Source organism: Equus quagga, chromosome 1 (assembly GCF_021613505.1).
Source record: "Equus quagga isolate Etosha38 chromosome 1, UCLA_HA_Equagga_1.0, whole genome shotgun sequence".
NCBI lineage: Eukaryota > Metazoa > Chordata > Mammalia > Perissodactyla > Equidae > Equus > Equus quagga.
The window spans coordinates 170418272-170432586 of record NC_060267.1 but is presented as its reverse complement, the minus strand read 5'-3'; the positions used below and the strand labels follow the sequence as shown (position 1 = coordinate 170432586).

The 14315-nt window shown below is 34.4% G+C and overlaps 1 protein-coding gene across 2 annotated transcripts in view; it reads left to right on the top strand.

Moving 5' to 3' along the window:
• STAG1 (stromal antigen 1) overlaps nt 1-14315 on the top strand; it is a 366619-nt gene that overhangs the window by 162147 nt on the left and 190157 nt on the right. For both annotated transcript variants that reach the window (XM_046647396.1, XM_046647405.1), the window contains one exon: nt 559-655. In XM_046647396.1, the coding sequence (XP_046503352.1) occupies nt 559-655 (97 nt within the window). The remainder of the gene's footprint in view (nt 1-558; nt 656-14315) is intronic.

The window sequence follows — 14315 nt, the reverse complement described above, 5'->3', positions numbered from 1 at the left end:
TATGGTTTGAATATTAGTATCTATAGTTGCTTAATAATTATTACACTTAATGGAATTGGTAAAGTCAGGTTTGTATTGTGTGGATTTTGAACACATTTTGGAAACCTAGTTACTCACATTTTAATTGCCTTTAAAAATAAGAGAATCTTGGGCTGGCCTGGTGACACAGTAGTTAGGTTCGTGTGCTCCACTGCAGTGGCCCAGCATTCACTGGTTCAGATCTCAGGTGCCAACCTACACATTGCTTGTCAAGCTGTGCTGCGGCAGGCATCCCACATATAAAATAGAGGAAGCTGGGCACAGATGTTACCTCAGGGCCAATCTTCCTCAGCAAAAAGAGGAGGATTGGAGGCAGATGTTAGCTCAGGGCTAATCTTCCTTCAGAAAAAACAAAGAGGGAATCTCTACTTTTATATGGCTGCAGAGAAATAATTTCAGGTAAGTAGTGTTCTTGGTTCAAATAGAGACACACAGAGAAAACCACAGACTTTTTTGGAAATTTATTTGCTATAAATATCAATTTTTTTGAAGTTTCATTTTTCTTTTTCTTTTCCACAGTCCGTTGTGGATGACTGGATTGAATCATATAAACAAGACAGGGACATCGCACTTCTGGATTTAATCAACTTTTTTATCCAGTGTTCAGGATGTCGAGGTACAGAATGTTGGAATAAATGATGTACATTGAGCCTGTCAGTCCATCAGTCTTAAATTTACTTCACCTTCAATTAGTTATTTATACTTCATCCTCGATTTATGTGCTAATCTTTTTCTGATAAAGAAAGTTATTGTTAAGTTATTTAAGGATATTTCATTTTGTTCTGGTCCATTTTGTTCCTAAAAACTAACTGACTTCTGAATTTTTTAAAATTTGGAAGGAAATGTAAAATTCATTTAATGAATTTATTAATTCAGTTTTTAGATCATAAGCTTTTATGCTTAATATTTTACTGATATTATTTTACTTATGCTTCATCTTAGGAACTGTAGTAGTTGTTAACATTCATTATTTTGTATCCTTGTCAGTATTTTGGTCCTCATTTTATGGATGAAGTACTTGAAACTCAAATACTTTGCTTAAGGTAACCTAAGTATCACAATCAGGTTTCTTAAGTTTACAATCTGTTGGAAATCCATAGACAGTTTGTTAAAATAGAAATTTATTTTTATTATATTAATAGATAACTGAGAGATTCTCTGGAATAGATAAGTCTTAATAATAGATTAGATTCTGCTACATGGGGTAAATCAGTTGGTAAATAACCATTCTTTGCCTTCCAATACAGAAAGAACAGTGATCTTTTATTGAGACCACTGATCAAATTGGTTTCTTAAAGGCTTTCTTATTTCTGTCTACCTTATCACCATATTGACATAAGTAGTTTATCAAATATTTACAGAGCACCTCCCTTGTGCTGAGCACTATTCCAGATTGTGCAAATGTTATCAAGACAGCCTCTGCTCCAGGAAGTATTAGAGTATGTGTAATTTTTAAAGGAGGCTTTATGGCAAGGAACAAAGAAGGAAATACACCAATAGTTCAATCAAGTGCTCTGTGCCATTATAAGAATAATAAACTGATGACTATTTAATGGCTATCTAGTATATGCTTTATGTACATTAGCTTATTTTATATTGGTTAACAGTCCTATCAGGCAGGTGTGATCTTTATTTTATAGATCAGGAAATGGAGAATAAAAGGCTTAGGTAAGTTTTTGGACTTCAAACAGTTTGCAAGTGCCAAACTCATGTATCAGAGTCAGGCTTGTCTCAGTCTGGATTCTATATTCCTAACCACAGGATGCCATGGGAGTAACAAGAAGGGGCTTCTGATCCGTCCCAGGCTGTGTGTTTCTGTGTATGTGTGATGTGTAGATGTTTGTAAGAACGTGCATCCCAGAGGAGGAAACTCTGTGGTGAGACTGAGACTGAGTTAAAGAAAGTTAAGAGAGAGGGGAAAGACCAAAGTTAACACATTGTGCAAAAATGCGTGAAGGTAAGAAAGCATGGAACACACTAGTACAGAGAGTTTATGGGTGAATCCTAGAACATGGAAACTGGTGAGGCAAGAGATTAGGCTGTTGAAGGAAAGCAAGTTTAATTTTACAGCCTTAAAATGGGCAAGGCAAGTACTGAGTGATGTGCTTTACATATATTATTTCATCTAATCTATGTAAGTGTCTTGTTGGACTGGGTTTTAATTTTAAAATAACTGGTAGTCTTTAAAATTTTTCCTTTTGTAATTCATTCCCATGGTTCAAAAAACCGAAAAAAAATTGGAAATACAAAGCAAAAAGTCTTTACCACTTTCAGCCTTCCCGTCTATCTCCAGAGTTAACTGTTAACTACTTTGTTGTATATCCATCTATCTATCTAATTTCCATATGTATAAGTAGGAACATACTCTTTCCTTCTCCACTCTTACAGGGAAGATACTGGTGTATAAAGAGCTTTCTCAGGTTTTTTTCCTTTTTCTTTTAATGCAGCGTCATAGCATTCCCTTGAGTATGTGTATAATAATTTACCTAACTAGTCTTCTATTAACAAACCATTGCATTATTTTTAGTCTTTTGCTATTACAAACAGTATATTTTGTGTATACCTTATTTGCTCTTTGTGGAAGAATGTCTGTAGGTAAGTGTATTTGTAATTGTATTAGATAATGCCAAATTTCTTGCTATAGAAATTGCACTCATTTTTACTCCCATCAGTAATATATGAGAATGCTTGTTTCTTCTCAATCTATTCAACAAAGTGTTTTCATCCAATTTTTGGAATTGGTTTTATGAGCAATTTAAAAATTACACATCAGTGAGATTTCTTTAAAATTGACGTGAAATTCACTTGACAGACAACCATTTTAAAGTGTATAATTCAGTAGCATTTGCTGCATTTACAGTGTTGTGCAACCACCTCTCTGTAGTATTAAAACTTTTTCATCAACCCAGAATACCTCATATTCATTAAGTAGTCATTCCCCATTCCCCTCTCCCACCCAACCCTTGGCAACCACTAATCTACTTTCTGCTTGTATTGATTTGCCTGTTCTGGTCATTTTATATAAAAGGAGTTGTATAATATGTGACCTTTTGTGTTTTATTTCTTTCACATAGCATAATTTCTTCAAGGTTTATCCGAGTGGTAGTATATAAGAATAATTCATCCTTTTTTATGGCTGAATAACATTCTATTGTATGTATATATCACAATTTGTGTATCTGTTCATCTGCTGATGGACATTTGGGTTGTTTCTAGCTTTTGGTAACTATGAATACTGCTGCTATGAAAATTCATGAACAAATTTTTGTTTGAGTACTTGTTTTTAAATTCTTCAGGGTAAGTGCCAAGGAGTGGAATTGCTGGAGCATATGGTAATTCTACTTTAACTTTTTGAAGAACTTCCAAACAGTTTTCCATAGTGGCTGCAGCATTTTACCTTCCTACCAGAAATGTATGAGGATTTTTATTATTCCATATCCTTTCCAACACTTTTATTTTTCAGTTGAACTGTCCTAGTTCTTGTGGTTTTGATATGCACTTTCTTAATGACCAATGAAATTGAAACTTTTTTTTTTCCTGAGGAAGATTTGCCCTGTTGGCAGTCTTCCTCTATTTTGTATGTGAGCCACCACTACTGCATGGCCAGTGACAGACAAATGGTATGTGTCCACGCCTGGGAGTTGAACCCAGGCTACCAAAGCTGAGCACACCTAACTTAATCACTAGGCCGCTGGGGCTTGTCCCTGAACATCTTTTTCATGTGCATTTTGGCCATCTGTATATCTTCTTTGAAAATGTGTATTCAAGTCTGTGCTCATTTTTAAATTTGATGATTTTGATTTTGTTGTGAGTTGTAAGAGTTCTGTATATATTCTGGATACTGAACCCTTATCAGGTATGTAACTTACAACTATTTTTTTCCCATTGTGTGAGTTATCTTTTCACTTTCTTAAAGATGTCCTTTGATGCACAAAGGTTTTAAATTTTTATGAAGTCCAATTTATTTAAATTTTTCGCTCATATATGTGGTGTCAAATCTGAGAATCCATTGCCAAATCCAAGGGCATGAAGGATTATCCCTCTGTTTTCTTCTAAGAGTTTTATAGTTTTAGCTCTTATATTTAGGTCATTGATTCATGGTTAATTTTTGTATATGGATAATTTTAATTTGTATTTCTCTCACAAGTGAGGGTTGAGAGCCATGTGCATTTCTTTTTCTGTGAATTCTCTTGTTCCTATCAGTTGTCAAGTTTTCCTTTTGGCTGTCTTCATTGTTCTTGAAAAGGCACTTGACAAAATGGATTTTAAAACATTTTGATAAAAGAGACATAGATGCATATTTTCTTAATATGATTAACAAAGAGAGCACACTTGTCTCTTGCTCGGTGGAATATAATAAAAATCCAGAAATAGACCCAGTTACCTATGAAACTTTAAGCAGATATGAAAGAAGTGAATTGGAAATTATAACTACACCGAGATACCATTTTTCACTCATTAGATCGATAAAAATTAAAAATTACAAGAACACTCTTGCTTAAGCTGTGAGGAAACAGAGACTGTTACATTGTTTGTTGGAGTACAAATTAGTACATCTCTCATGGAAGGAGATTTGGCAGTATCTCCCAAAACGACATGTTTTTATGTTTTGACCCAGACATGCTACTTCTGGAATTTTGCCATGAAGATATACCTCCAGCATTAGGAAAATAAGTGCACAGAGTTATGCAATACAATGTTATTTGTAATTGCACAATATTGGAAACAACCTAAATGCTCATATATAGGACAGTGATTGAGTAAACTGTGGTACAGTTCCACAGTGGAGTTTTTTGGCACTGTTAAAACGAAAAAGAAAGATCTCTGATGCAGGGAGATTTTCAGAATACATTTTTAAGGGTAAAATGCACAGTGGAAAAGAGTATCTAAAGTATGCAGCTTTTTTTGGAAGAAAGAAGGGGGAATAATGGAATATACACATACACAATATTTACCTAATCTCTAAATGTCTCCTTACCAAATATCTTTTATTTACAATGGATAAAATAATAACTTTATCATGTACAAACTTGGTAGACACTGCTGTAACCAAATGTTGAAAACAGACATGCCAGTTATAGAACCAGTCGATAGCATGTGCTTCCTTGTATGCAGTTAGAAGAAGAACTCAACCTCACTTCCATAGCATTCTTGCCTGAAGTGCAGAGCCTGAATCTACTCTTGAGGAAACATCAAACTTAGACTGAGATATATTCTTCAAAATAACAATCCTGTACTCTTTAAAACCGTCAAGGTCCTGAAATACTGAGAAATGACTAAGGAACTGGTCCAGATTAGAGACTAAGGAAACATTACAATGGACTACATGATCTTAGATTTTTCTTTTGACATAAAGGACATTATTGAGACAAATAATGAAATCTGAATCACTTCTGTGGATTAGAACATATGTATTGTCTCATTGTTAATTTCATGGCTCATGTTAATTTCGTGATCCTTGTACTGTTGTTGTTGTATGTGATTTTTTGTTTTAGGGTACTGTGCAGTGAAGTATTACAGAGTAAAGGGATATTGGAAGAGTGAAAGAAGGGTGGAACAAATGTAAAATGCTTACACCTGGGAATTTGGTGATGAGTATTAGAAATTCTTTGTACTTTTCTTACACGTTTTCTGTGAAGTCTGAAATTATGTCAAAGTAAAAACTGAAAGGAGAGGGAAAACCCTTTTAATTCTAAAGCCAGTATCATACTCAAGGGAAACCAGTAGAGTCATTTTCACTAAAGTCAAACAAGGCATGGATGCCCAGTCTTACAACTCCTATGTTTCATAAGAAATTCTTCTTTGCACATGAAGATAATCTATTTTCTAATAAAAGCTTTCTAGTTTATATATAGTTTAGTTAGTTATATATAGTTTAGCCATTCAAATTTAGGTCTTCATCTGGAATGGAATATTTTAAGTCTGAAAAGTCCTTCAATTCTTCACTGTTGTACAGTAACACCACTGGCAAATATCAAGCATCTATTTACAGGGTAGAGTTTTTCTGGCCTCTCTAGTCTAATATTTAGTCTGTTTAGAGTTTCTTGAGTAGAAATTTCTTGGCCTTTTTGTATTTTCATACATATTTTAGTATTAGTTTGTCGAGTTCCATCAAAAAACTTGTTGGAGTTTTGGACCAGCCCTGGTGGCCTAACGGTTAAGTTAGGCATGCTTCACTTCAATGGCCCAGGTTCGGTTCCCAGGTGCGGACCTACACACTCATCTGTCATGCTGTGGCAGTGGCTCACCTAGAAAAAGAGGAAGATTGGCAACAGATATTAGCTCAGGGTGAATCTTCCTCAACTCCGCCCCCACCCCACCCCAAAAAAAAACAAGGAAAAAACTTGCTGAAGTTTTGAATGGAATTATATTGAATTTATATGTCAGATTTCTCAACCTCAACACTATTGACAGTTTGGGCTGGATAATTCTTTGTTGTGGGGAGCTTTCCTGCATTGTAGAATATATAGCAACATCCCTGGCTCCTACCCACTAAATGCAAGTAGCACACTACCCCAACCTTCATTGTTTGTAACTGAGGTGAGGTTGGGACAGGACACACACACAAAGGTTGAGAACTACTGCTATACATTAGTGGAGGGAGGAATTTACATCTTTATAAAATTGAGTCTCCCAATTCATGATCATTGTATATTTTTCTCCATTTATTTAAATATTTATTTTCTTTCAATGTTTCAGAGAGTATTTTTGTATATGAATGAAAAGGTCTTATACATCTGTTACTAAATTTTTCTGGACTTTAGGCATTTAAAAAATTCATAATAAGTAATGTCTTTTTTTTAGGTTTACAAAAAAATTAAGCCAAAATTATAGAGTTCCCATATACCCTCCTCTCCTCCCCACAGTATCCCTATTAACGTCTTAGCATTAGTGTAGTACATTTGTTACAGTTGATGAACCAATATTGATAAATTATTGTTAACTAAAATCCATAGTTTACATTAGGGTTCACTCTTTGTTCTGTGAAGTTCTGTGGGTTTTGACAAATGCCTGGTATGTGTCCACCATTGTAGTATCAAAAAGAGTAATTTCAGTGCCCTAAACATCCCCCCTGTGCTCCTCCTTTCAATCCTCCCCCTCAACTTTCCACCCCTCATACCTGGCTACATTGATCTTTTAATGTTAAATCTAGTATGCTTTCCTGAAGTGAATTCAACTTGACCATGATATATATATTTATATATATATATATTTTTTAAGTTTTTATTTTTTTCCTCCCAAAGCCCCCTGGTACATAGTTGTATATTCTTCATTGTGGGTCCTTCTAGTTGTGGCATGTGGGACACTGCCTCAGCATGGTTTGATGAGCAGTGCCATGTCCGCGCCCAGGATTCGAACCAACGAAACACTGGGCTGCCTGCAGCGGAGCGCGCAAACTTAACCACTCGGCCACGGGGCCAGCCCCGATCATGATATATTTTTAAAATTATTGCTACATTTGGTTTGCTGATATTTTGTTTAGGATTTTTTACGTTTGTATTTATCAATGAGATTGGCCTACAGTTTTCCCTTTTCATTCTTTTCCATTTCAGATTTTATCAAGGCTTTGCTAACTTCATAAAATGAATTGTGAAGACTATCCTCTTTTTCTGTTTTCTGGAAGAGTATATGGGATTGGAATTATTTGTTTCCAGAACACTTGGTAAAATTTGCTATTGAAACCATGTGGGTCTGAGATCTTTTTTGTTGGAAGGTTTTAAACTACTGATTGAATTTCTTTAACTGATTTAGCACTATTCAGGTGTTTTATTATTTTGACAAGCCATATTTTTCTAGGAACTTTTCCATTTCATCTAAATCTTCAAGTTTCTTTAATGAAGTTGTTTGCAATATCCTCTTATGTTTTTAATGTGTATAATTTTTTGTGGTGTTCCCTTTCATTAGTTTAATTCAAAATGTTTTCTCTCTTTTTTTTTTTTGGTCAGGAAGTTTGACCCTGAGCTAACAGCTGTTGCCAGTCTTCCTCTTTTTGCTTGAGGAAGATTGTCCCTGAGCTAACATCTGTGCCAGTCTTCCTCTGTTTTTTATGTGGGGTGCCACTGCAGCGTGGCTTGATGAGCATTGTGTAGGTCTGTACCCAGGATCCGAACCCACGAACCATGGGCTGCTGAAGCAGAGTGTACAAACTTAACCACTACACCACCAGGCCAGCCCCTTGAAATGTTTTCTAATTGTTTTTTCTTTGACTCATGGGTTACTTAAAAGCATGTTTCTTAATTTCCAAAGATGAGATTTTTCTGGTTAGCTTTTCATATTGACTTCTTCTTAGCCTAACTGAATTTGAGGCCAGAGAAAATAGTCTGTATTAAGTCCTTTCAAATTTGTGTAGACTTGTTTTAAGGTCATATGACCACTTTTTGAAATGTTACATGTGTGCTTAGAATCCGTGTGTCTTAGTGTCTTATGTATTTTCTAGGTGCAGTTGTGTGCGTTAGGTTAAGGTTGTTCAATAATTGTGTTAAAATATTTTATATCCTTCTTATCTATTGTTTGCTTTCTAGCACTTACTGAGGGCAATATATTAAATCTCACATCATGATTGTGGATTTATATATTTCTTCTTGATTTCTCTTGGAATGCCTCCTCCTGCCCTGCCCCCATGTTATTAGGTGCAAATATTCAGATATTTCTTATAACTCAAATATTTTATTTTTAATGTTCCTCTTTATCTCTCACAATACTTTTTTCTAAAAGTCTATTTATTTGAATATTAATGAAGCACACCACTTTTCCTAGTTTTCTGGCCCAACTTTTTCTTTTTTTCCCTTTCATTGTTCTTATGTCCCTACCTCTTAGATGCCTTTTGTAAACAACATATAGCTGCATTGTATTTTTTCTAATTCAGTCTGAAAATTGTTTTTCTTTTAAGTGTGTCACTTAATTCTTTTTACATTTAATGGTATCACTGGGTATTTGAGTTTATATTGAACCAATGCTTGTTCTTTGTCCTGTCTGCTTTATATTTTTTTTATTTTTCTCTTCTTTCTTGCCTTTAGATTGTTTGAATCCAAAAGAATTATTTTTCTTCCTCTCTACTTCTTTGACTGTTTTTATTCTCCTTAATTTAATGGTTACCCTAGAAATTATAGAAGCCATACTTAACATATCAAAATCTAAAGGCAATTAGTACTTTTACCCTTTTCCCAGCTATTACTAGGACCTAGAACACCGTAATTCCATTTACTTACTTCCTTGACTTGTAATTTAAATCTATCTAGTTTTCTCATAGTCACTATTATTATTTTTAGAAAATAAAATTATTATTTAGCTTTACTCATATTTATGCCACTTTATTTATTCTTTATTTTTTCTTCATGTCATATATATCTAGGATCACTTCTGCCTGAAGCGAGTATTTAGAAATTTCCTTGAGGTTCTCTTAGTGAGTGTACAGACTCTGTTGGACTTTGAAAATTTTTTTGTCTTCATTTCTTAAAAGGTATTTTAATGGGTATATAATTTAATATTGGCAGTTATTTTCTTTTAGCACACTGAAGATATTTCATTGTCTTCTGGCTTGTATTGTTGAGAACTTGGAATAATCATTTTTCTCTCTTTCATTACTTGTTTTTCCCAAAGTTTAAGATTTTTCTCTTTGTTTCTGGTATTTTGCAATTTGACTGTATTATGTTCTAGGTATAGAACATATTTCTCCAGATTGGTGTCTTTCATCAGTTATCTCTTTAAATATTGCTTCTTCTCATTTTAGTTCTCTTCTTCCTCAGTAGCTTTCCTTAAACTTTGCATACTGTCTTCTATGTACCTTTTTGTATTTGTTAATTTCTGTGCTGCTTTCTGTATAATTTTCCCTCTATCTTCCAGTTTACCACTTACTCTTTTTTTCACCTGTGCCAATCTATTTTAGTTACTATATTGTCCATTTCTAGAAATTTTAGCTAGTTGGTTCTTTTTTAAAGAAAAAGTCCATGGAATTGTTCCCCGTGGATATTCAGTCTTGTATTTTCTTTTTGTAACATGGTAAATTTCTTTCTTTTACAATCTGTATCTGATCATTCTAATACTTTAAGTCTTTGCGAGTCTGTTTCTGTGGGGGTGGTTTTTTGCTGATTTTTTGCGTATTGCCTTTCTTCTTGGTATGTTTAGTTACTTTTTATTCCAAGCTCCATGGTTTCTCTCAAATTTATTTAAAGTCCAGGGTAAAGGTACATTCCTCTGGAGAGCATTTATCCTTTGCTAGACAGATGCCCAGGGGTGCTACCAATGTAGGACCATTTGTAACTAAATACAGTTTGGAGTTTTCTGGATCAGATTATGTGATTTTAGGATATTTGCGAGCACCAGTTTTTATTACTACCTCTCAGGTACGTTTATCTCCTTTCACAGAGTACCAAAAGAACTTTCTTTGTAGTCTGCAGAGTATGAGATGTTAGATTTATTGCTGGTTTAACTTAACGTAGAGGTGAAATTCTTTGAGTCCCCACTTCATAGAAGAGTTGTTTCTTTTAGACCCTTCATCTCAGAACTCCCAACTTATGCATTGCAGGCTCATCAAGTGTTATCATAGAAAAAGTGATTTCAGTGTTCCTTGTATATTTTGGATTTCTGCTTTTATTTCGTTTTTATCCTAGTAATTTCAAAATTTTTCATATTAGCATTTCAGAAAGAGGATTTATATAAATAACATTGTTTACAATATTACCATAATCATAACTTGTATATATCAATGTATAGTGGCTTCTTCCCTTGGATAATGGTGTATGTGTGTAAATGTAACTCATAATTTTAAAACTTCCACACTTTGGACGTATTTTGCCTATGTATTTTTTATATTGTTGTAAGATAATTTCTACTTTCATGGACTTTGAATCTCATAGGACTAATTACAAGTCTTAATTTCTTATTATTCTCATGTTTTTGGGAGAGCTTTTGAATATAGACATATACAGGTACTGTTTTAGGTACAGTACAGTGAAAACCACAGATAATCCTTATGAGTTTGTCATTTAGTAAAAACTGTTGGATATACAGACAACAGGGTAAAAACTATTAAAATAAGCAGAGAATGGAACCTGAAATATTTTGGTAGATTTTATCCTCCTCTTTCCAGTGGATTTCTAAAGAGTTGTTGTATATATACATCAAATTTTTATACCCTAAATTATTCTTTAAAAAATATTACAGGAATCACACAAATATAATCTACTGATTTTACCCCTTTATTCAAAAGTTAACTCAAAATAGGTCATATAAAATGCAAAAGTATAAACTTCTAAAAGAAAACACCATATGACCTTGGGTTCAGTGATGAGATTTTTAGATATAATCACTAGGAGCACAATCCATGAAAGAAAAACTTGGCAAGTTAGACTTTACTGAAATTAAAAGTTTTTCTGTTCTGCAAGAAGTCACAGACTGGGAGAAAACATTTATGAAACATGTATGTTAAAGGAGTTATATTCAAAATATACAAAGAACTCTAAAAACTCAACAATAAGAAGATAAACAGTGCAATAAAAAGGTGGGCAAAGGATCTCAACAGACATCTCCCTGAAAAAGATAAACAGATGGCAAATAAGCATATGAAAAGATGCTTAACATCAGTTGTCATTACTGTAATGCAAATTAAAACAATAAGATATCACTTTGCAGCTATTAGAATGGCTAAAATCCAAAAAATTGGCAATACTAATTACTGTCAAGGATGTGCAGCAACAGGAATTCATTGTTGGTGGGAATGGAAAAATGGTATAGCCACCTTGGAAGAGAATCTGACAGTTTCTTAACAAAGCTTAACTATAGCCTCACTATAGAATCTACACTCTTAGGTATTTGCCCAACTGATTTGAAATTTATGTCCACACAAAAACCTGCATGTGAATGTTTATAGTAATTATATTCATAATTGCCCCAAACTGGAAGCAACCAAGATGTCCTTCAGTAAATGAAATGGATAAACTGTGTGGTACATTCATACTCTGGAATACTGTTTGGTGATACAAAGAAATGAGCTCTCAAACCATGCAAAAGTGTAGATGAATCTTAAGTGGATATTGCTGAGTGAAAGAAGCCAGTTTGAAAGGGTTCCATACTGTTTGATTCCACTTTATATGACATTCTGGAAAAGGCAAAACTGTAGAGATGGCAAACAGATCAGTGTTTGCCAGGATTTGGGGGAGGAGGGAGGGTTGAATAGGTGAATCACAGGATTAGGGTGTGGTGAAAGTGTTATGTATGATACTGTAGTGGTGGATACATGATATTATGCATTTCTCAAAACCCATAGACTTTACAGCACAAAGAATAAACATTGATGCATGCCAACTTTTAAAAAAAATCACTTATGATGAGGTCATCCCAAGATGGATATAGACTATGACAAAAGAATCTAAGTGTTTTAAAAATATACGAAATAAACTCACTGAAGGGATTTGGGGAAAAGATGTTCTCCTAAGTAAATGAAGAAGTGAGTAGAGACTATATGACTGAAGGCAAAAGGAACTGTATGTAAGTACTGTACTCTGGTTGGGAAAATTGTTTCCCATGGGTTTAAAGTTACCAGTTCTGAAGTCACTATACGTGTATACTGGAGTTGAAAAATTAGGTAAATATATGGTTGATGGTGGGAACCAGATTTTTTACTGTTGGAGTCAAAGATTATGGGTAAGCAAGAGGAGGACGCTAGAATGACTCATGTTGTAATGGAATTGAAGGCATTAGTATAACTCATATACAGCTTAATAGAGATATAGATGGCTACATATAGGAATATTTATAGATATGTTTGTATACACACTAGGAGACACAGACATATATATTTCCTTGTTCTTTCAGCTGAGAGGGCCTAAAAGAAATGACATCTCACTAGCAGTGAGCCAGCAGCAAGGAGCACATCTAGTACCTAGATGTTGGTTTCTAATTCCATTCTCCAATAAAAGAAACCAGGGCTCTCTGAAGAAATGTTAGGTTCTAGGACTGGGACAGGGAATATACAAGGTGAGCTTGGAGCATTTCATGGTGTCCAAAAGTAAACAAATGCTCAAAGAAAACAAAACAAATGATGAGGGTATGTCAAAAAGATACAGGAGCCAACTGAAAGAGCCCTCAATGGCTAAAGCTGGAACAATTTGAGCAACAAAATAAATATCGTAGAACTGGATTATAACCCGAATTATAAAACTTTCCTGAGTCCATACTGATATAAATAAATGATTGAATAATGAAACAAATGGGTGAGAATAGACACATCTTCTGTGTAGAAGAATTCAAAATAATTTATGTAGATACCTACATAAACCTCATGAAAATGAAGCAAAACCCCCCAGTCCTTATGTGTGGGCTGTACAGAGTAACTTCCTTCCAAAGAGGGCAGTATAGAAAAAGGGAAAAAGTGTAATTTGTACAGTGGAGAAACCTAACAAATACTACTTCAGCTAGATGATCATGATTAATAATCAATAGTGTTTAGTCATGTTGATAGCATATACCTTGTTTTGATGTGATTAGAAAGGCGCTTTATCTTTTTGATCTTCTCCTCAAAAACCCGTAAGCCATATCTAACCGTGAGAAGAACATCAGACAAACCCAAATTGAAAGACATTTTACAAAATACCTGACCGCTGCTCCTTAAAATCGTCACAGTCATCAAAAACAAAGTCTGAGAAAGTGTCACAGTGTATACAGGAGTCTAAGGAGACATGACAACTACCACTTTTTGTGGTTTTCTGGATGAGATTCTAGAACAGAAAAAGGATATTAGGTAGAAACTTAAGAAAATCCAAATACAGTATATGACTTTTAGTTAATGTTATCAGGGTTGGGGGAGGGGGAATTGGAGGAAGATAGCCAAAACGTAAAAAATTCCAGTTATAACATAAGTAAATATTAGGGATGTAATGTACATGATGACTATAGTTAATACTGCTGTATGATATATAGAAAAGTTGTTGAGAGTAGATCCTAAGAGTTCTCATCATAAGGAGAAATTTATTTATTTATTTATTTTTTTGTTTTGCTTGAAGAAGATTAGCCCTGAGCTAACACCTGTGCCAGTCACCCTCTATTTTGTATGTGGGTTGCTGCCACAGCATGGCTGATGAGTGGTGTAGGCCTGTGCCTGGGGTCTGAATCCATGATCCTGGGCCGCCAAAGCAGAGCACACTGAGCTTAACCACTATGCCATGGGGCCGGCCCCTTCCTTTTCTTTTTATTGTATCTATGTGAGATAACGGATATTAACTAAACCTATTGTGGTAATTATTTCACAGTATATGTAAATCAAACCATCATGCTATACA